General features: G+C 42.3%; 1 protein-coding gene across 3 annotated transcripts in view; it reads right to left on the bottom strand.

Moving 5' to 3' along the window:
- Nucleotides 1-204: 204 nt before the first annotated feature.
- LOC103281750 (zinc finger protein RFP-like) overlaps nucleotides 205-23,798 on the bottom strand; it is a 32,909-nt gene continuing 9,315 nt past the window's right edge. The window contains exons 3-7 of one of the 3 annotated variants that reach the window (XM_062973619.1): nucleotides 17,151-17,381; nucleotides 7,754-7,776; nucleotides 4,668-4,786; nucleotides 2,020-2,052; nucleotides 205-943 (exon numbers count right to left, since the gene is read on the bottom strand). In XM_062973619.1, the coding sequence (XP_062829689.1) occupies nucleotides 426-943; nucleotides 2,020-2,052; nucleotides 4,668-4,786; nucleotides 7,754-7,776; nucleotides 17,151-17,381 (924 nt within the window). In that variant the 3' untranslated portion in view covers nucleotides 205-425. Of the gene's footprint in view, nucleotides 944-2,019; nucleotides 2,065-4,667; nucleotides 4,787-7,753; nucleotides 7,777-17,150; nucleotides 17,382-23,798 lie in introns of all 3 variants that reach the window. The other 2 variants (XM_062973618.1, XM_062973620.1) reach the window with 2 other exon arrangements.

Here is a 23,798-nt window from a genome sequence, read left to right as displayed (position 1 = left end):
CAGACTTGACTGGACTTAACGTCAGGGGAAACTTTTACCTTTTTTTAATGTGCCACTGTCTCTTTAAGAGACAGGAGATTACGTGAACCGAAAGCGAAAAGTAAGATTTGAATGACTCAAAGAGAGTTTTGAACACTGTTATTGTGAAACCTCCCTGGGTGGCTTTAAAGAACTAGAAAACAGGCTCACTCAATGAAAATATACTTTGAGGTTTGTATAATCTATGTTTATTCATTAAAACATTTGAGTCCTATTCTCTCTCAAAAGCTTTAATGGCAGATTACAAGCAATGAAATCATCTTTTATTAACATTAAAAGCATTTTGTTTACTTTAAAAATATTTTTCCAAGAAGAGTTTAATAAACTCCTTATATTATTATAATCCAGGTTTAGAGAACAAGACCTGTGAAAGAGGCTTGCCTGCTTTAAGGTGAGATTCTGAGGTGGCCTTTATCATGCACATAAAAGAATGGGAGGACAGTCTCTCCGGAGAACGGGAGGTCTGATAGTAGGTAGATCTGGTCTCCCGTATCAGCATCATAAAAGGCCAACTGGTTTGCAGTGTAGTTCAAACAGACTCGGACCCTCTTGGTCTTTTCACTCAGCTTGAAATCAGTACTAGAAGGGAGACTGGCACCTCGATACTTACCTTCCCACTTGCCCACATCCCAGACCCCATCCTCAGAACCAGAGTCAACAGGGCCTTTTTTCCTGACAGATTCCCTGGCCACCCCCACAGACCAGTCTCCTTCCCCTTCCACAACAACTTCCCAGAAATGCCTGCCGGATGTGAATCCCTCTCTTCCCAACACATATGCTCGGTCACTGAATCTCTCAGGATTGTCAGGCAGGTCTTGAGGCTTGTCTCCAAGTCTCACACTTTTATGATCCTCAGACAGGGTGAGCCAGGGATAAGCTTTGTCTGGATCCAGAGTGACATTTGCTGTTGGAGACAAAGAGAGAGAGATGAAGGAAAGCAAAGAGAAGCAGAAGGAGCTGAGAGAAGAACTGGCACAGAAAGGGTTCATACATCACAGAATCAACTTCATGCTGCTCACAATAAAACATCCTTCTTATAATTGTGATAAAGACTACTTGTGAAACCAGTATTTCCACCCATTCCAAACTCTACTTATGTGGGTTCTGTCTAGAAAACAGGATAATGCTGGTCTCTTCTCAGAAAGACAAGTTAGCATTCCTTTACAATTAATATTTTGAGTGAATACATATGATAACATCACCTTTGAATTGGATTGTTGGGAGTAAAAAGGGCCTCTGTCCCTTGAATGGCTGTACAGAAGAGACCATATCACCTGGTTGTGTGACAAGAAACACCCGCTGAAACTCCTTTTTTTGCTCAGTCTTTAAAGGGTTCTTTCTCCCACCTTGGACATTCCACGGGTATATATGCTCCTTATAAGGTGCTTTGATCAGCAACGTGGCTGCTGCATTCATTTATGACGATTTTCTACTCAGAATGATATATTAATCTGGTCATTAATTAACACTTTTGCTCCAATTGTCAATCAAATCACATGACAAGAAAACATAAACAAAAACAGTCCCAGAATGAATAATTTACTACTCTTATTTTACCTCTTTTAACTTTTATTTTACCCCTTTTTTCCCACCTTTTTCCCAGGATTGCTACTCAATGAGTATCATTCTATTATCCTATCATTGTATTATCCTCCATTCACTCTTTTTAATTATTGTTTTTAGAGGTATTTCATTATATAAGTGCCATGGTTCTTTTCTACTGTAACATTGTAACTGCAAGATTTTTTTAAAACTCAGAGGAGATATTTCCCTTTCAAAACATGGAATTCCCTCAGCAAAACACACATTTTCAAAAAATGGCAAAAATCCCTGGTGCTGATCCATGAAATTACAACCAATGGCTTCCCAAAGGAATAGGAGGAGTGGACGTGGAGGGGAGAATAACATTGATTCGGTGAAATGCCACCAGGCAAATGGCACCATCCCTCCTGTGACTGTTGTCCATTACTGAAAATTTACCTTTCTGAAGCTCTAGCCCAGGTAACAGAGCATCTAGGAAAGCAACTAAAATTAAAGAAAACATAAATAAAATTAGGCACCAAATTACATTGTTCAGAAAAATATCAGTTCACAGTAGAGCTCCCCCTATGAACTGTCATGGGCTCTAAGATCTGCAGAGGAGGCTCTCCTCTCGGTCCCGCCTCCGTCTCAAGCTCGGTTGGTGGAAACGAGGGAGAGGGCCTTCTCGGTGGTGGCCCCCCTGCTCTGGGATGCCCTCTCCAAGGAACTTAGGCAAGCCCCCACAATACAGTACTTTCAGAAAAAACAAAAAACTTGGTTCCTTCAACAGGCCTTTGATAATGCTTAAGATAGCAGCCAGACTATTCTTTAGCCAGGGAAGGTTAAACTGATTGCATGGATTTTTAATTGATGATTATTGCTGTATTTTATTTTTGTCAATTTTATATGTCTGGTTTTAAATATGTTTTTGTATTTTTAATGTTGATATACTTCACTTCACTTCTTCACTTCACTTTAATTCTTAATTAGTCGCTCTCCACCAGAGTGCTGCGAGCGACTTACAATTTAAAATATCATTCCACAATATAAAACATTCAACATAAAAACATTCAACAGTGACTATTTGGCAAATTAGATCTGATTTACTTAAATGCACAACCAAACAGCCAAGTCTTGAGTGCTTTGACAAAAGATTGCAACTCCGACATTGCTCTAACATATGGAGGCAATGAGTTCCACAGAATTGGAGCATAGGTCGAAAAGGTGTTGGATTATGTGTATGTGTATGAAATGTAAATCAAGTGTTTTCTGCTGTTGTACAAGAGTGTGTGTTTCAGCAATGACAGCCTGCCGTGACCTATCAGGCATGATTTCTGGCTTTGGAGGTCGCAACTTCCTTCGTACTGAGGAACGTGCTTTCTTATCTCTGTGTGTGTTGAGCTGGTGCCTGCCGAGGCGAGAGGCTAAAGAGAAATGCCAGCTCAGAGCGATGGCTTTAGCTATGCTTTGTAAATATGTATTATAGATATTGAAATAAATGTTTGGACTTCAGACTACAGATGTGTTTGAGTCTGACATTTGAACAGAAGACAATTGCAACCAATTCATCAGGGTGCTGGTGTGCAGAGGATTTATGGAGCTTGAAGAAACCCACCCAACGCGCACCCTGACCATCTACACTGATAAAAGGCTCTACACCTTGTAGCTTCCAGGTGTACCTCCCTAGGGCCCGGTATGTATAGGAGATTTTCCTGGGAGGATCGAGGTGACCACTGATGGAAAAAAGGAGTGAGGCGGTCCCTAAGATATAATGGTCCTTGGCCATTTCGAGCTCTAAATGTCAGGATCAGTATCTTGTAAGAGATCCGGTGTTCTATTGGTAGCCAATGCAGTTGTTTCAGAATCAGTGTAATATGGGATCTTATAGATGATCCTGATAGCAGCCTGGCTGCCAAATTTTGGACCATTTGGATCTTCTGGGTTTTTGTCTTCGGAAAGCCAGAAGGCCGTTACAATAATCCAACCTAGTGGTGACTGTCGCATGGATTACCATTGCCAATACTTCTGTCGAAAGGTAGGATGGCAATTTCCTTGCCTGGCGAAGATGAAAAAAGGCCTGCTTGCTTATGGCAGTGATCTGGGCCTCCATCGTCAGCAATGAGTACAACACAACCCCAAGGCTTTTAACAGTAGCAGACGGAACCAGAATTTCCCAAAATATACTGTATTTTATATGTAATGTGGCACCATGTGTGCTATTTTTATGCCGCTCCAAGTCCCATATGGGAGATGGTGGCAGGATATAAATAAAAGTTTATTATTGAGTTTATTATTAGACACCTTTTAAAAGAAACTGAAACAAATACTAGTTTGTTATACTGGAAGAATTGTACAAGCCTAAAGAGGCAGGGCTACACTTGCTTTTGACATGAATCTTCCTCAGTAAGAGATTCTGTTATGTTTTACAGATAAGTTGTGCAAACTTTTTCTAGGCATCATGTCTGAGCAGCAAAACACAGGAAGAGAGAGGAGAATGGGGAAGCTTCCACCACCAGCTTCCTTTACTAAAGTGGAAATCATAAGAAATGAAGAAAGAAAAAAGGAAATTCTGGATCCACTTTGCCAGAGGCCTTGAAATGGCTTCTAGAAGGCTCAAAATATCTTCATGTACTAATGGAAAGAGTACTTAATTTATCTGTTTCATTTCACATGTGCATATTGTTAGTTTGGATTTAAGCATTTGCTATAATATGATAAACTTCCTCTTCTCCCCCGCCCTCCAGTGGTGTTGGAACGCTTCCCTATTTTTTCAACATTGTTTCTGTCTCTGGTACCAAATTTACTATTAAAAGAAATAACACTCAAAAACAAATCTATTTCATTCACTGAGTTAATCCCTGTAAATGCATATAAACCAGTAGTGGTATCTGTGTATGTGTTTGTGCACATGCACATTGACTGCCATTGTCACAGAACAAAACTGGGTCCTTCTATTAAAAAAAAAAAGGTGTCTGGGTCCGGAGAAAGAAGCCCCACTGCTTCTGCCTCAAGCTGTGATGAGAATGGAACAAAAATTAAGGTTTCCCATATTCCCTCCTTGGCCAATGCAGAGACCAGCATAACTCCTTGTGGACACATTTCTTTACCTCGGAATGGCTTCATGGCAGCAACTAGAAAGGAATTTAGATCACAAAACTCCCAGATCTTCCATTTCAGCTTCGGAGGAAAAGCCACTGGCTTCTCGGATGCTTGCTTCTCCTCAAACCTAGTGGAGAAAAACAATGTCAACCCTCCACAAATCTAGTCCAGGATCTAGAATCCTTGAGAGGGGAAAATAAAGGAACTTAAGGTAGGAAGCACACTCAAGAAATTCAGGAGCACACGCTGAAGAGATGATTTCTCTGTTTGCCTCCTAAAACCCCAAAGTCAACCAGTAAAGGACAAAAAACACACAAAAACAGAAAGACCATGTATATTAATTTCTTTTCTTTTTCTAAATCGATGCCAATGTAATGCTTGTGCGAGAAAAGGTGCCCTTGCTTGGAAGCTTAAAAGAAACTTTGTTTTCTGCCTAGGAATCCCCTAAGTTTTCTATTAGAAGCAAGAACATTGTGAGGAACAGGGGACACTTGCAACCCTTGCTCCCTCGTGAAGCATCCAAGTGATTCAAGCCAGTGGTTCAATTGACTTGTATGGGGCTGTCTTCACAGCATTTGGTTCTCAAGTGCCCCAGATGGCCAGCCTTAGTGGCAGTGAATGTATGGGCATTAAAATATACAGGTGGTTCCCGAGATTGACTTACAAACAACTCACAGTTAAAAATGGGGGTGAGACTACAGGAAGTGAGAGAAATGTATCCCTCGGAAAGTAAACTCACTCCTGGAAGAGTTATCCTGGGGAAAAGGGGTTTCCACTGAAATTTGGCCCCCAATACTTTTTGCCACAACAAGCCACATTTTCCAAATCCAATTCTTACAGGGACAGAAAGTGAGGGACACAGAGAGCAAAACAAACACCACAGGAGTGTTAACCCTTCCCTATGCAATCCAAAGTGTGTGTGTGTGTGTGTGTGTGTGTGTGTGTGTGTGTGTGTGTGTGTGTGTGTGTGTACAGATAGTAGATATAGATGGCAGGAGTTATACTTTTTAAATGTACCTGTTTCAACTTACATACAAATTCAGCTTAAGAACAAACCTACAGAACCTATCTGGTTTGTAACCTGGGAAGTGCCTGTAATTAGAGAACTTTTTTCTGCTTGGGTGTGATGTTGTTTTACTTTGAGAACTCTTCAAAAGGGTAAGCTGTGCAGATAAACAAGCAATTTTGGTGCATGTTTCTACCCCTCGGCCACCACAACAGTCCCACGCCTTTCTTGATGTCAACTGAGCCTCTCTATTTTTAACTTCATTTTAATTTAGACCAATGGGCAGGAGTGAAAGCAAGGCTAACCCCTCTAGTTCCCTGGGACCCGTTTCTTTGCTTTCCTTTCCCCAGATATCTCTTGGATGAGTAGGGAGGTCCCCTCTGTGGCATTTGTCTGGACTGCTCTTCTTTTCAAATGATGTTCTTGGCACTTGTCCAGAAAGGTGATTTGTTCAGAGAAGGCCAGAACTGGGTGCCAGAACCAGTGCGACAACCCGTTATTGATTTATTGATTTATTTCCAATATTTCTATCCCGCCCTTCTCACCCAAAGGGACTCAGGGCGGTGTACAATTGGCAACAATTTGATGCCGACACATCATTAAAACAACAACATATAAAAATGTATTACAACCAGTTAAATACTGTATAAAATATAAAACATAAAACATATGCTTAAAATCCGTTCGTCCAATATCCTCCTACTTTATCCATATAACAGTCTGGGTCGTCTTTATCATTTATTCGTTAAAAGCCTGGGCACATGGCCATGTTTTTAAGGCTTTTCTAAAACTCAAAAGGGTTGGGGCTTTCCGTATATCTCTGGGGAGGGTGTTCCACAGCTGGGGAGCCACCACCGAGAAGGCCCTGTCCCTTGTTCCCACCAGCCGCGCTTGTGAGGCAGGCGGGACCGAGAGCAGGGCCTCACCAGATGACCTTAGGGATCTTCCTGGCTCATAGGAGGAGATGCGTTCGGACGCATCACCAGCCGAAGAGATCACCAGCCGAGGTGGCGGGAAACTCCCCAAGAGCCATCAGGAATCCATCCGGATCCATAAGCCTCCTGGGGCGGACCATTTTGGGTCCTCCATCCCTGCGGAGGTTAGGGAGCGCAGTGATTCTAAACCTGATCAGGTGATGGTCGGTCCATGGCAAAGGAGCGATGGTGAGCTCCTCCACACCGCCACCTTCCTCCCATCCCTGGCAGAAAACCAAGTCAAGTGTGTGCCCTGCTCTGTTATAGGAACACAGGATTTTTTTTTTCTCTGAGGGTCTTTCAATTTACTTTAGAAGTTATTAATCTAATAAGAGCTTTCAAGAATTGTTTTTGATTGTGATGTTCTTGCATGCCATTTAAGGTAACAAAGTCCCTGATTATAATAGACAGTGCTGTATTCTTGTTTTATCATTTCTTACACTAGTTTTATGTTCTGTCATTACCTATTTTTTAGGCACGCAAGACAGTTTTCATCGTTGATTTAGTCCTCATTTTATGACAGACTCTTTCTCTCCTCCACCACAACCACTGCCATCCCTTCAGGAAATGTTAAATCCCTTTAAACCAATTTCTGTCTTGCTGGAAAAGGGAACCACTGATGTCATCCTTTCAGATCTCAAGCACCCTAATTGGCTGAGAGATGTGTTAATATGCACTAGGTAATAGCCAGATGTCCAGTAGAAATATTGTGATGGAAGATATTAGGATCTCAGTCAGAATCCACGTCCCTTCCAACCAGTTTTTGTTGTTGCTCCTATTGCCAAATTGGTTACTGTACTACCAAATGTTGGTAACATAGATTAGCAATGGGAAGGGAAGTGGTGGACACTCCTGCAAATTACTTTTTTACAAGATACAGGGAGAGCTTTCCATTTCAGGATAAATGTTGCTGAGTAAACAAATATAACAAACAATGAGTAGGGATTTCACAATGGCTGTGATACTAGCTATGGGACAAGAGTGCCATAAGTCCAAAAGCAGGGCAACATTTGTATCTATGAACTGTTAGAGGCCTTCATTTTCTTCCACAGAGCACCAGAGGATCACAGTGTCCATCTGTTACATTTAATGGAAAGGATTGAGATCCACTTACCTCTGCAAGAGGTTCCTCACATCCTAGAGTGGAGAAGAACAAAAGAAGAAGAATGTCATTGCTGATATAGCTGATAAACTTTGGGGGCCCTCATCAAACTAGACAAATATAATGGTTATTTCCCTTTAATTGCTATGGAACCCTAGGATGTGTAGTATGAAAAGGCACAAGAGTGCTCTGGCTGAGACTCCTACATCCCCCGTGCTAAATTGGAAATGCAGGATTCAATAGGATGTTGCCATGGCCGTTAAAAGGAAATATAGTGCTATATTTGTGTTGTGTAAATGGGCCCAGGGCACTCTCTCTAGAACAACATAAAAGCAAATTGAAAATGCAGGCAGCTGAGCTTAACAATACAATGCCTAGTTAATTCCATAATAACCAAAGAGAAGAAATTTTGTAATGAATCTTATCCATGCCAGAAAAACTACTTCCAAAATATTACAGTTTTGTATCTAGTTTTCCCCCATGCAAAGGATTGTTACCTTGACGGGTGCTGGGGCGTGAGTGCCTCGATGAAGCCATGAGCTATACCGTGCAGGGTGTTGAAGTGGGAATGATTGTATATAGAATTGTTTAAATGTAATTGAGTTATAGTGATGCAATGTGAGCTGGAGATTGCATCATGTACTGTCTGCTGTCCACTATGCGAGTGTGTAAAGAGTTAACTGTGTATTGCATCAGACAGCAGAGGTGGTTATAAATAGCTTACTGTGTTATCTGTTAGCTCTCTACCCTCTGCTCTCTGCCTCTCTGCGCTCTGTCTGTATATGTCGTCTTGAGAGTTTTCCGTTTGTTAGTAAATCTTGTATAGAAAGCCAAACAGGCTTCAGCCTCTTTATTGGTGCCAGTGATTCTTCGTTGATCTTCCGCTGCATGTGCATTTATCCAAACTGCGCCACCCAAGACGGGAAGGTAATGGCAGAGAGGTCAGACTAAATACGATCTCTGGGGAAGGTAATGTAACCCACCCCAGTATTTTTGCCATGAAAACTACATGGATAAGTACAACCAGATAAATGTCGGTATTCCATCAGAAGATAGGACCCCCAGGTTAGAAGATGGTCAAAATGCTACTGGGGAGAAGCAGAGGACTAGTCCAACTAGCCCCAGATGTGATGACACAGTTAGCTCAAACCTGAAAGGAAGGCTAACGGCCAACGGTGCTGGAGGTGAACGACAAATCTGATGTTCTAAAGATCAACACAATATAGGAACCTGGAATGTAAGATCTATGAGCCAGGGCAAACTGGACGTGGTTATTGCTGAGATGTCAAGATTAAAGTTAGACATTCTGGGAGTCAGTGAACTGAAATGGACTGGAATGGGCCACTTCACAAAAGATGACCACCAGATCTACTACTGCGGACAAGAGGAACACCAAAGAAATGGAGTAGCCTTCATAGTTAATAATAAAGTTGCGAAAGCAGTGATTGGATACAACCCAAAAAATGATAGAATGATCTCAATTCGAGTTCAAGGAAAGCCGTTTAACATCACAGGGATCCAAATATACACACTAACCTCAGCTGCTGAAGAAGCAGAATTAGATCAGTTCTATGAGGATCTGCAGCACCTACTGGATAACACACCAGACATTATTTTCATTACAGGAGATTGGAATGCTAAGGTGGGCAGTCAAATGATAACCGGGATCACAGGCAAGCATGGTCTGGGACAACCAAATGAAGTAGGACGTAGGCTGATAGAATTTTGCCAGGAAAACTCACTGTGCATAACAAACACTCTCTTCCAGCAACCTAAAAGACGGCTTTATACATGGACTTCACCAGATGGTCAACACCGGAATCAGATTGACTACATCCTTTGCAGCCAAAGGTGGCGGACATCCATCCAGTCAGTGAAAACAAGACCACGATCACGAACTTCTTATTGCAGAATTTAGAATCAGACTAAAGAGAATGGGGAAAATATACACACCAATTAGATATGATCTCACAAATATTCCCAGTGAATATGCAGTGGAGGTGAAGAATAGATTTCAGGGACTAGATTTAATAAACAGAGTCTCAGAAGAACTATGGACAGAAGTCCACAACATTGTTCAGGAGGCAGCAACAAAGTATGTCCTAAAGAAAAAGAAAACCAAGAAGGCAAGATGGTTGTTTGCTGAGACACTGAAAGTAGCCCAAGAAAGAAGGAAGGTGAAAGGAAACAACGATGGGGGAGATATGCCCAACTAAATGCACAATTCCAGAGGTTAGCCAGAAGATACAAATAACTATTTTTAAACAAGCAATGCATGGATGTGGAAGAAGACAACAGAATAGGAAGGACAAGCGACCTCTTCCAGAAAATCAGAAACATTGGAGGCAAATTTCAGGCAAAAATGGGCATGATCAAAAACAAAGATGGCAGGGACCTAACAGAAGCTGAAGAGATCAAGAATAGGTGGTGAGAATATACAGAAGATCTGTATAGGAAGGATAATAATATAGAGGATAGCTTTGATGGTGTGGTGAGTGAATTAGAACCAGACATCCTGAGGAGTGTGATGACTCATGGGCCCTGCAGTCCGATTCCTGACACTATTGTGGCAGATGAGGAGGAAAATATGGAGTTTTCCTCAGATTTCCGGTCAGAGTCAGAACCTTGCCAGCTGCCTGAAGTTCTAGTCCAAGAACCAATTAAACCTGACCTTGGTGGAAACTCTCCCCCTTATGAGAGACAACGGGCCTACACGGCTGATAGAGGATCGAGAGAGAAACTTAGAAGGAGTGCTCGCCTTGTTGCCAAATATGCCACTGATTAGAAGTTTTTCCCCTGGGAAAATCCGGGGAGTCTTGCACCTGCAAGCTGGTTTCCTTCGCTCCCTGTTCTCTAGGGAAAGTGATTGTTGGCGGGAAAAGAGACCCAATATAGGGGAACTAAGCGAAGGATTCTTTGCGGAGTCAATTCGTCAGCTTGTGGAGAGAGGTCGTGTGTGTGGACTCCGAATCCTGCTCCTTGCTTCCTGAACCTAGTTTCAAGCCTTGTCCTGACCCACGGATTTACCACGGATCTTGTTCATGCTTCAAGTTGCCTTGTTTTTAGTCACAGCTCCAGCCACGTCTCAAGTTATTTCCTGCTTTGTGTCAAGCTTCATTGGATTCAAGACTTTACTGTTTTCCCCACGCTTTGCTTGGCAAAGCGTGTGTTTCGGTTATTGGAATATAATCTTTGAACTCTAATATCTTACATTGGACAATATTCTACTGGACTATATTTGGCCTCTTTTGAAAGGTCTGTTTCTGAACTTTATTCTGCACTTGTTTTTATTGACTTTATATATTCCTTTAATAAAGATATTAGATAGAATCTGGCCTCAGTGTACGGTTATTGGTGCCCAGCAGCCTAGATCCTGACAAGGAGTGAGGTTGAATGGGCCTTAAGAAGCATTGCTAATAACAAGGCAGCAGGAGACGACGGGATCCCAGTTGAGTTGTTTAAAATCTTGGAAGGTGATGCTGTCAAGGTGATGCATGCCATATGCCAGCAAATATGGAAAACACAAGATTGGCTATCAGATTGGAAAAAATCAATTTATATCCCCATACCGAAAAAAGGGAAACGTTAAAGAATGCTCAAACTTCCGTACAGTGGCACTTATTTCCCATGCCAGTAAGGTAATGCTCAAGATCCTGCAAGGCAGACTTCAGCAATACATGGAGCGAGAGTTGCCAGATGTCCAAGCTGGGTTCAGAAAAGGCAGAGGAACGAGAGACCAAATTGCCAATATCTGCTGGATAATGGAGGAAGCCAGGGAGTTTCAGAAAAACATCTATTTCTGCTTTATTGACTATTCTAAAGCCTTTGACTGTGTGGATCATAATAAACTATTGCATGTTCTTGGTGGTATGGGGATACCAAGTCACCTTGTCTGTCTCCTGAGAATCTGTATAAAGACCAAGTAGCCACAGTAAGAACAGATTACGGAACAACAGACTGGTTCAAGATTGGGAAAGGAGTGCGCCAGGGCTGCATACTATTGCCCTACCTATTCAACTTGTATGCAGAAGACATCATGCGACATGCAGGGCTTGAGGAATTCAAGGCTGGAGTTAAAATTGCTGAAAGAAACATTAACAACCTTAGGTATGCAGATGATACCACTCTGATGGCTGAAAAAGGAAGTGCTGAGGAGCCTTATCACCAAAGTGAAAGAAGAAAGTGCAAAAGCTGGGTTGCAGTTAAACATCAAGAAAACAAAGATCATGGCAACTACACCTATTGATAACTTGCAAATAGAAGGAGAAAACGTGGAGGCAGTGACAGACTTTATATTTCTAGGTGTGAAGATCACTGCAGATGCAGACTGCAGCCAGGAAATCAGAAGACGTTTACTTCTTGGGAGGAGAGCAACGGCCAATCTTGATAAAATAGTGAAAAGCAGAGACATCACACTGGCAACGAAGGTCCGCATAGTCAAAGCAATGGTATTCCCCATAGTAACTTATGGTTGCGAGAGCTGGACCTTAAGGAAGGCTGAACAAAGGAAGATAGATGCTTTTGAACTTGGGTGCTGGAGGAAAATCCTGAGAGTGCCGTGGACCGCAAGAAGATCCAACCAGTCCATCCTCCAGAAAATAATGCCAGCTGCTCACTGGAGGGAATGATATTAGAGGCAAAGCTGAAGTATTTTGGCCACATCATGAGGAGACAAGAAAGCTTGGAAAAGATCATGATGCTGGGGAAAATGGAAGGAAAAAGGAAGAGAGGCCGACCAAGGGCGAGATGGATGGACGGTATCTTTGAAGTGACTGGCTTGACCTTGAAGGAACTGGGGGCGGCGACGGCCGACAGGGAGTTCTGGCGTGGACTGGTCCATGAGGTCAGGAAGAGTCGGAAACGACTATGCAACTGTGAGCCCCCTTGGGGTCCAAGCTGCTGGGCCCACAATTGAGGGAAAAGGTGCCCCCAGCCAGGGAAACCAGTTTTGCTTGGAGGAATAGTCACTGGTAGAGGCATATGCGAACTTGCCAAGAAAGGAGCACTGGGCTATCCTAGATAGATTACAGATACTAAGTGATCACCTAAGGGAAATATACTCCAAAAGGCTTTATTTAAATGAAGAAGGACATACCAGCCCAAGGGAATGGCAAAGAACAGTGCAGGATAGGACAGACTGGCTGGAGATCAGATTTTTGGACCCTGAGGAAAGAGCAGATCCACCCATTAATCACTTCCCACTGACCCCAAAAGTGAAAGTTGTGAAAGTTGTGAAACCCCAAATTATTAATCCATGTGTGGTTTATGACAATGACCTTACTATATACCCTTGGGACGCTCCTATGGGTACTGATATAGAGGGCAAGGGGTCAATTGCCAAAAAAGCATGAAGGACATATAGCAGGGCTGAAAAGGTAGGGCTGCACATGAGAATTACACCAGCAAATAGAAATTGTGGTTTGAAACAGACCTCAATTACTCAGTTCTTTCCACCTGCAGTGCCTGGAAATAAAGAGGATAAGGCAAAGTCCCCTGCAGAGGAAAACTCTATTCATCCACTCAAAAATAGGGATATCCAGATAGTTAGTTATCAGAGGACAGGAGGGTTATTAAATCTGATTAAGAGACAGCACAATAAACTAGTAGAACTTAGGCATGCTGAATCACACCCAATTGATTCTGGCTTGAACAACCATATAAAAACAAAAACAGCAAAGGAGCTAAAGATTCTGTCCTGGAATATATCTGGTTGGGCCGGAAAACTAGTGGATAAAGAGTTCGTAGAATATTTACAGGAGTTCTCTATTATAATGTTACAGGAAACTTGGGTGGAAGAAACCTCAAATCTTAATTTGCAGGGTTTTAGAAGTTTTGCAGTGCCTGCTGCAAGGCAACATAAATGGGGGCGCTGCTGTGGGGGCTTAGCAGTTTTTGTTTCAGTCGAGCTAGACACTGAGTGTCAAATTGTGACTAATCAGTCTAACAAGAATATATTAGCTGTAGAGATAAAACTCAAGGATAACCAGGTTTTATTTTGTATTAATGTCTATGTGCCTCCAGTAAATTCAGCGTATTCTGCCAAAGAGGTGTGGCGGTTTTTAGACTCAGCCTTGGGTGATAGGACCTCTGGCTTGGAAAATACGAACATTGTTTTAGGAGGTGATTTTAATGTGAGGATGGGAAAATCAAATGAGGAACTAGCTCCGCATTTTGGGTTTTATTTAGAGAACCAATTCTCACTTAATAGAAACCCGAGAGATGTGAAATTTAATAAGAATGGGCTGGAACTTTTCTTACTAGCCTATAAACATTTTTTATTAATCATGAATGGCAGCCATCTAGAGGAATCATCCGGACTATACACCTATCACTCAGTAAGGGGGGGAAGTGTTCTAGATTATTTTATAATCTCACCTGGGTTGTTGCCAGCAGTCAAAACTTTTATAGTGGACATACGTCCAGAAAGTGACCATCACCCCATTAAACTAGTCATAAAAACAGATGTAGAGCAGTACAGAGTGTCAAATAATTATCCACTGAACCTGGTTTCCATGGGACCCAGACGACTCAAGTGGTCGAAGCCCTTGAATGATAAGGTTATAGACCTACTTAATGGACCTATTCTGGAAACTTGCAGAGATAAGATACTCAAATGTACTATTGATCCAATAGAGGGTTATCAGCAAATTATTACCTCCCTTAAACCGTACCTGATTCACACAGAACCAACTAAAGTCAACAAGTCCACTAAGGGAAGCTGGTTCGATGCAGAATGCAGGAGCCAAAAAAAGATTCTATCCCTGGCCATCAGAGCAGCCAACAAAAATGGGACTGAACAAAACTATAAAAGCTTGAGTGAAATCCGTTCACAATATAAAACCTTACTAAAAAGGAAGAAACTTGAATTCAACAGGCAAAATTGGATAAAGCTGGATCTGGCAGTTAGGCAAAAGGATGAGGTCAAATTCTGGAATATGGTGCATTCAGGGCTAAGGCCCTTGCAACCTCATTTAGATTCTCAAATTGCAGCATCCACATGGGAAACTTATTTTGGAGAAATATTCAGTGAACCAGAGACTGCCAAGGATGTGTCTAGAGCTATTGACCCCCCTGATTGGCCACCAGTTTCTCCAGAGGAAATCGAAGGCCTGCTTCAAAAATTAAAAATAGGAAAAGTCCCAGGAGAGGATATTCTACCTCCCGAATTGTTTAGATGTAATATCACCTGGTGGGCTCCTATCCTGGCCAGACTGTTTATATATATCAACCAGACAGGAATCATCCCAAATGGGTGGAAAACTAGTATAATTGTCCCTCTATATAAAAAAGGCAATAGGACGGACCCACGCAATTATAGACCTATTAGCCTGTTGGATGTAGTGTCAAAAATCTATGGTAGGTGTCTGTTAAATAAATTACATAGCTGGGCAGAGGAAAATAATATTATTGCAGAAGAACAGGCCGGATTTCGGCAAGGCAGAAGCACAATAGACCAATGTTTTGTGCTTTCGCACCTAATCCAAAATAGTCTGAAGAAACCAAAGGGGTGCCTACACACTGCATTTGTGGATTTTACCTCAGCTTTTGACTCAATTGACAGACAGCGTTTGTGGGCAAAGTTGGCAAAGACTAATGTGGATAGACGACTGTTGTTGTTATTGCATCAGCTATATTTGGGGACAGACCTAAGAGTGGGGTTAGGTCTGTCAGGCAAGCTATCGAGCAACATTGAAACAAAAATAGGAGTTAGGCAAGGCTGTTTGCTAGCACCTTTTCTGTTTAATTTCTACGTAAACAATCTTGTTGCTGAGTTGAGCTCCCCTGACCACTTCCCTCCATTAGGAGGTAGTAGGAAAATCCAAGTCTTGTTGTATGCAGATGATATGGCTCTCCTGTCAACTACGCAAATAGGTCTCTGGAGACTTTTGAGGTCACTATTTATTTATTTATTATTTATTACATCATTTCTACCCCGCCCTTCTCACCCATCAGGGGACTCAGGGCGGCTTACAATATACATAGAAAACACAGTTAAAAAGTAGAATCTGTGAACAAGAGAAGCTGATGATCAATCACTCTAAAACCAAAGTGATGGTATTTTCCAAAAGGAAGCAAATACATAAATGGAAATTGGATGGCCACTCAATAGAGCAGTGTCATAGCTTTAAATACCTGGGCATACACTTCTCATATAATGGTAACTGGAAGAGCCATATAGAGGCAGCCAAATTATCTGCCTGGAGGTCAGTGAAATCAATCCTGGCCTTTGGGAAAACAAAGGGAGGCTCCTTGGTATGTCCCACAGTAAAGATTTTTGCTGCTAAGATTTTACCTCAACGGAGTAGAAATTTGGGGACAGGGTAATACAAAACAGGTTAAATGTATTCAGAATAAGTTTGCAAGAGCTCTTTTAGCCCTTCCCCCTGGGACTCCAGCTGCCTTGTTAAGGCTTGAATTGGATCTTCCCTCACTTAAGGCCAGAATGCATAAGCTTAACATCTCATACGGGAAGAGACTTCTGGGAATGGAGGACGAGAGTATAACAAAGCAATGCATGATAGAACACTATAAGCGAGGAGGATGGGTTCAATACTGGCAAGCCTTGCTACATCAGTATTTTGATGGGTCAACAACAACTCTAATGCATCTGGACAAGAAGGCGATTAGAGACAAAATCTTTGAGATGGATGCGGCTGACAACCTGCAGATTAGTAAACAGCAAGGTTTCTCTACCTGGTATCCCCGACTAAAGAGTGACCAATATTGTCAGCAATATTTTCAAGACTTAACATCTGCAGTCCTGAGGAAAGCATTTACAGCCCTGCGCTTCCAAACAATGCCATCAAGCTGGCTAGAGGGAAGATACAGAGGGATCCCCCATGTCCAACGACTTTGCATTTGTGGCACAGGGGAAAAAGAAGATCTAACACACTATCTGCTACATTGCCTCTTGTATAATGATCCTAGGAAAAATCTCCTAGGAACACTCTTGGAAGAAAGGGCAGCATGGCAACAATCTGCTGTGATCTGCGACTTGCTAGCAGATTATTCCAAAAATATAACACTAAAGGTTGCCACATTTGCAATTGCAGCCCAAAAGATCAGAGCTAAGGTAGCAAAATCCATACTTGAGGTCAGAAATGGAAATGGCGATGGTTTGGGATGATATAAATCAGACACTGTCATTGTTATGTTGCTGCTATCATAATTTTAAAGAGCTAGTTTTAATTTTTGAATAAGTTTTAATGTTTTTATTGGAAAGTGTTTATAAAGGTTGTATACTACTGATGTCATGGCCTATGGCTAGTACAATAAACAATTCATTCATTCACTATGCAACTGAGAGAGAGAGAGAGAGAGAGAGAGAGAGAGAGAGAGAGAGAGAGAGAGAGAGAGAGAGATCTAGTTTTCCCTTGGCCTGCAGCTAGTTTCTTTTTCCCAGTCTTACCTGCAGCAGTTCTGCAGGTGGCTGCTGACATTTCTCTTTCATCTCCTGGATGAGACTTGCCAGAGAGGAACGTTCCCGGGAAAGTAAGACTAAGTGTTCATCTCTTTTCCTTGTAATTTGCTTCTCCAGTTCCTCCATCTCGGCCTGGAGATATTTTTCCTGTTTATCCAGAAACTGCCGCATTTCTGTGATTTCTTCTAAGGTTTTTTCAATTTTTGCTTTTGTCTGCTTCTGCAGTGAATACATAGAAAAGCAAGTAAATGAGACCATATATACTCGAGTGCAACCTGACCCGAATATAAGCTGAGGCACCGGGCTAGATATAGATCTTTAATTGTATATACTAATTTCACATATGCTTTCCCCCCGAAATGTTTGCAAATCCTCTTTCAATATGTGCATTTCCCCTGCAATATTTGCAAGCCCTATATATCTATATTCATATCTATATAGATAAAAAGTTAAAGATTTTGCCCTGACATTAAGTCTAGTCATGTACGACTCTGGGGGTTGACTTGCAAACATGTGAGGAAAATTCATATATAAAATATATGCACATTGGGATTGCAAAGATTTGCAGGAGGAAATGCCTATATATCTGTAGGATATATATCTGTGGCGCAGGCGGGAAAGCAAGCCAGCTGCTGCAATTAACTGCAATGAATCACTCTGACCAGGAGGTCATGAGTTCGAGCCCCACTCGGAGCCTATGTTTGTTTGTCTTTGTTCTATGTTAAAAGGCACTGAATGTTTGCCTATATGTGTAATGTGATCCGCCCTGAGTCCTCTTCGGGGTGAGAAGGGCGGAATATAAATGCTGTAAATAAATAAAAATTAATAAAATTCATATAAAAATAATATATACATATAGATACAGATATAAAGGTACTTAGAAATCTCTAGATATCTATATGTATATAGGATTTGCAAAGATCTACAAACATGAGGGGGAAATTCATATATAAAATATATGCACATTGGGATTGCAAAGATTTGCAGGAGGAAATGCCTATATATCTGTAGGACAGAATAACAAATATTGCAGGAGAAGATGCTTTTATAAGATTAATGGATATATATGGTTTTCAAAGACTTCAGAAGAAACATGCATATACAGAAACACATTTATAAATCTATAGGGCTTACAAAGGCCAGTGAACACTTCCAAGGAAACAAAAATGCACATATAAAGTTAATACATTTAGATACACACACAAAAATCCAGGAAATCAGGTGGATTTGAAAGAGGGTCATACAAAAAAGGAGAATATAAAATATATCTCCTTTCCCTACCTTTTGACTGGAAAAGAAAACACACTAATAAGGGAGGGTAAGAGGAGAGAAATATTTAATATATTGCAAGCGATGACCTCCAGGCTCCGTTGCCCGGTTTGACCCCATTATAAGCTGAGGGAGGCTTTTTCAGCTTAAAAAAGGGCTTTAAAAACTTGGCTTATCTTTGAGTATATATGGTATTACATTAAAATACAGTTGCTGAATTGAAAAATAGGGAGGGCTTCTGGAATTTCAACAGAGACTTCATGACAAACGATCAGGTAAAACTCACTCTTCTTGTTGTTATTGTGTGACTTCAAGCAGTTCCCTCTTATTGTTGTAGTCCAGCCTGTACTAGTGTCTGATGTGTCTGATGTCAATGAGGTTTCTGGGCCTGTGTCTGATTACAATGTGGATAATGGTATTGACAGGCCAGCCACAGAGCCAGAGGTTTCTGCAGAACAGAGACCGGAGGCTCAAGGCCACGTTCCTGAAAGGGGCCAGTTTTCTGAAGAGAATTTGTCATATGTAGATACAGATGTAGAGGTTAATGAGCTGGCAGATAAACTGCAAGACTTTTGTAAACAGAGAGTTCCCAGGTCCTCCGAAGATCAGTTTATCTTCAAGAAAAACGGAAAGATAAATTATTTGGTGAAAAGATGAAATGAAATGTGTTTTTCTCACAGCAGGAGGCTTTTTAAGGGAAAGGGGAAAGCCTTTTGCTTCATTGGGCTCAACATTGGTGATTCAAGTCAATCATGCCAAGTTCATGTTCTAAGTTTTGGATTTTTAGCTTCGTGGTTTCTGTTAGGCTTGAGCAAATTTTTCGTTAGTTCGTTAAATTCGTTTAAAATTCGTTTCATAATTACTTTTGAATTGACATTGAACCATCTGCTCACTGCCTTACAAATATTACGAATTTGAATAATAAAAGTACCTTTTTTTCGTTTGTTTCTGATGTCTTCGGATGTAGCTGTAGCCCCTCTGAGAGGAGAAGCCATGTTGGCATGCCTCTCAGCCAATCAGAGCGGAAGAGGGAGGGAGGGAGAGGCATGGCCATCAATCTTCTAGCATTTTAAAAATGCCATTGAGACGCGGCCCCGTAGAAGCCTTCCGCATTGCTCTCTTCCCTTCTCTCTCTCCCCTCCCTGCTTCTCTCTCTCTCTCTCTCTCTCTCTGAGAGAGACAGAGAGAGAGAGAGAGAGAGAGAGAAGCAGGGAGGGAGGGAGGGAAGAGAGAAGAGACATGCCTGCCTGCGCTTGGCCTTCTCTCCTCTGGAGCCGCTGCTTCTTTCCAGACTTTCCAGCCACTGGCTTAAAGGGGAATACCAGAACCAGGCTTGCCTTGCCTTCCTAAACGGAATCCTTTGAGCCAGAGGATATCCCTTTAAGAGATATCTCCACTGAGGAGATCTCCCGGACAGGATTATGGCACCAGCTCAATTGCAACAGATTCAGTGCCATGTAATGTGAGCTGTAGTTTTACAAAGTCCCTAGCCTTCCCTGCAGAAGGTACCATGCCAAACTACAACTCCCAGTTTTCTGTCAAATTGTTTTGGATTTCAACTCCTACAATTCCTAACTCCAGACATGGGCAAAGTTTGCCCTTGCCTGGTATAGAAGCAATCTATTCTTCTTCTCCAGACATGCCAACAGTATTAAGTGATAAAATCTTGGGCATTTTTTCCTTTAATGCTAAAAGTTCATAGGTTGTTCAGCAACAGCCTACTGGCTGGGTTGCTATGAGTTTTCCGGGCTCTATGGCCATGTGCCAGAAGCATTCTCTCCTGACGTTTCACCCACATCTGTGGCAGACATACTCAGAGGTTTTGACGTCTGTGCGAAGCTAGGCAAGTGGGGTTTATTTATATATCTGTGGAAGGTCCAGGGTGGGAGAAAGAACTCTTGTCTGTGGGAGGCAAGTGTGAATGTTGCAATTGGTCACCTTGATTAGCATTGAATAGCCTTGCAGCTTCAAAGCCTGGCTGCTTCCTACCTGGGGGAATCCTTTGTTGGGAGGTATTAGCTGGCCCTGATTGTTTCCTGTCTGGAATTCCCATTTTCTGGGTGTTGTTCTTTTACTGTCCTGATTTTAGCTTTTCTGTAGCTAAAAATGCATATAAAATTGATTCTATAGGGAGGATAAATGATTGGATTTCAACTCCTACAGCTTAGCTTTCTCTGCCAATAATGGTACCATACCAAACTAAAGCTCCCAAGATTCTGTAGCAGTGAGCCATCTTGGATATTGTAAGGGATTTATTATTATTATTATTATTATTATTAGACCTTGCTCCCAGGAAGGTGCCTTCGCTGTGGCTCCCAACTTATCTATCTACCTTTCCACATATTCTCCACATTGTGTGTATGTGTATGTATATTATATATACATGAGCCCCGATGGCGAAGTGTGTTAAAGCACTGAGCTGCTGAACTTGCAGACCGAAAGGTCCCAGGTTCAAATCCCGGGAGCAGAGTGAGTGCCCGCTGTTAGCTCCAGCTTCTGCCAACCTAGCAGCTTGAAAACATGCCAATGTGAGTAGATCAATAGGTACCGCTCTGGCGGGAAGGTAATGGCACTCCATGTAGTCATGCCGGCCACATGACCTTGGAGGTGTCTATGGACAACACTGGCTCTTGGGCTTAGAAATGGAGATGAGCACCAACCCCCAGAGTCAGACATGACTGAACTTAACGTCAAGGGATACCTTTACCTTTACCTATACACACACACACACACACACATATGCAGGGACTATCTATCTATCTATCTATCTATCTATCTATCTATCTATCTATACAGTATATATCACACACACACCAATTTCACAAAGTTTCAGCCACAAAAACAAAGTTTCTGAAGTAGAAGAATGACTTTCACAGTAAAGACAACCCAATTTAACAGGAAATAAGACTTTCAAACCAGGAACAGATTTCTGCAATTATTAAAAAATGGTTTATTATAAAAGCTATGAAAATTCGCCAAAAATCAGAGGATAAGGGAAACGTTCCAAATTTTGGTGAGCTATCAGTGTTAAATGTGTTCTACCACTGTACCAAGTTTGAAGAAGATCACTCAAAAAATGAGGGTGGGAGAGTCCTGTAAAATCTCCCCTCGTGCTGTTTTTTTTGGCCACTGCGCATGCGCGTCCGCCATTAACGAATTACTTTTGAAACTAACGAATTTTCGTTAATTTCGAATTTTTTGGGGGGCAAAATTCGGAAATGACATCAGAAACGAAACGCTGGCGCCCCCTACTTTTGAAACGAGTTTAGAATCAATTTTTTCATGGATCGCTCAAGCCTAGTTTCTGTCCTGCCAAATTCCTGTTCTTTAATTCCAAGTGCGTTTTAGTTTCTTGGTTCCAGTTTACCAAATCATAGAATCATAGAATAGTAGAGTTGGAAGAGACCTCATGGGCCATCCCGTCCAACCCCCCGCTAAGAAGCAGGAAATCGCATTCAAAGCACCCCCGACAGATGGCCATCCAGCCTCTGCTTAAAAGCCTCCAAAGAAGGAGCCTCTACCACAGCCCGGGGGAGAGAGTTCCACTGCCGAACAGCTCTCACAGTGAGGAAGTTCTTCCTGATGTTCAGGTGGAATCTCCTTTCCTGTAGTTTGAAGCCATTGTTCTGTGTCCTAGTCTGCAGGGCAGCAGAAAACAAGCTTGCTCCCTCCTCCCTATGACTTCCCTCACATATTTGTACATAGCTATCATGTCTCCTCTCAGCCTTCTCTTCTGCAGGCTAAACATGCCCAGCTCTTTAAGCCGCTCCTCATAGGGCTTGTTCTCTAGACCCTTAATCATTTTAGTCGCACTCCTCTGGATGCTTTCCAGCTTGTCAACATCTCCCTTCAACTGCGGTGCCCAAAATTGGACGCAGTATTCCAGGTGTGGTCTGACCAAGGCAGAATAGAGGGGGAGCAGGACTTCCCTGGATCTAGACGCTATTCCCCTATTGATGCAGGCCAGAATCCCGTTGGCTTTTTTAGCTGCCGCATCACATTGTTGGCTCATGTTTAACTTGTTGTCCACGAGGACTCCAAGGTCTTTTTCGCACACACTGCTGTCAAGCCAGGCGTCCCCCATTCTGTATCTTTGATTTCCATTTTTTCTGCCGAAGTGAAGTATCTTGCATTTGTCCCTGTTGAACTTCATTTTGTTAGTTTTGGCCCATCTCTCTAGTCTGTCAAGATCGTTTTGAATTCTGCTCCTGTCTTCTGGAGTGTTAGCTATCCCTCCCAGTTTTGTGTCGTCTGCAAACTTGATGATCGTGCCTTCTAACCCTTCGTCTAAGTCGTTAATAAAGATGTTGAACAGAACCGGGCCCAGGACGGAGCCCTGCGGCACTCCACTTGTCACTTCTTTCCATGATGAAGATGACGCATTGGTGAGCACCCTTTGGGTTCGTTCGCTTAGCCAATTACAGATCTACCTAACCATAGTTTTGTCTAGCCCACATTTTACTAGTTTGCTTGCCAGAAGGTCATGGGGGACTTTGTCGAGGGCCTTACTGAAATCCAGGTACGCTACATCCACAGCATTCCCTGTATCAACCCAATTCGTAACTCTATCGAAAAAAGAGATCAGACTAGTCTGGCATGACTTGTTTTTGCTAAATCCGTGTTGACTATTAGCAATGACTCCATTTGTTTCTAAGTGTTTGCAGACCACTTCCTTAATGATCTTTTCCAGAATCTTGCCTGGTATCGACGTGAGGCTGACCGGACGGTAATTGTTTGGGTCGTTCTTTTTTCCCTTCTTGAAGATAGGGACCACATTTGCCCTCCTCCAATCTGCTGGGACTTCTCCCGTTCTCCAAGAACTCTCGAAGATAATTGCCAGTGGTTCTGAAATAACTTCCGCTAGTTCCTTCAATACTCTTGGATGTAGTTGATCTGGCCCTGGGGACTTGAATTCATTTAGAGCGGCCATGTGTTCCTGGACAACTTGTTTCCCTATTTGGGGTTGGATTGGAGTTGGAGTTTATGCCTTGATTATTGGATTTATATTGCCTTGTGTTTTTGGATTTTGCCATCTCGTATCTTGTGGTTGGGGGGCCCTGGTGGCACAGTGTGTTAAAGCGCTGAGCTGCTGAACTTGTGGACCAAAAGGTCCCAGATTCAAATCCCTGGAGCGGAATGAGTGCCCACTGTTAGCCCCAGCTCCTGCCAACCTAGCAGTTCGAAAACATGCAAATGTGAGTAGATCAATAGGTACCGCTCCGGCGGGAAGGTAATGACGCTCCATGCAGTCATGCTGGCCACATGACCTTGGAGGTGTCTATGGACAACGCCGGCTCTTCGGCTTAGAAATGGAGATGAGCACCAACCCCCCTGAGTTCAACATGACTGGACTTAACGTCAGGGGAA

This window comes from Anolis carolinensis, chromosome 2, assembly GCF_035594765.1.
Source record: "Anolis carolinensis isolate JA03-04 chromosome 2, rAnoCar3.1.pri, whole genome shotgun sequence".
Lineage (NCBI taxonomy): Eukaryota > Metazoa > Chordata > Lepidosauria > Squamata > Dactyloidae > Anolis > Anolis carolinensis.
This window is presented reverse-complemented; position numbering and strand designations above follow the sequence as displayed.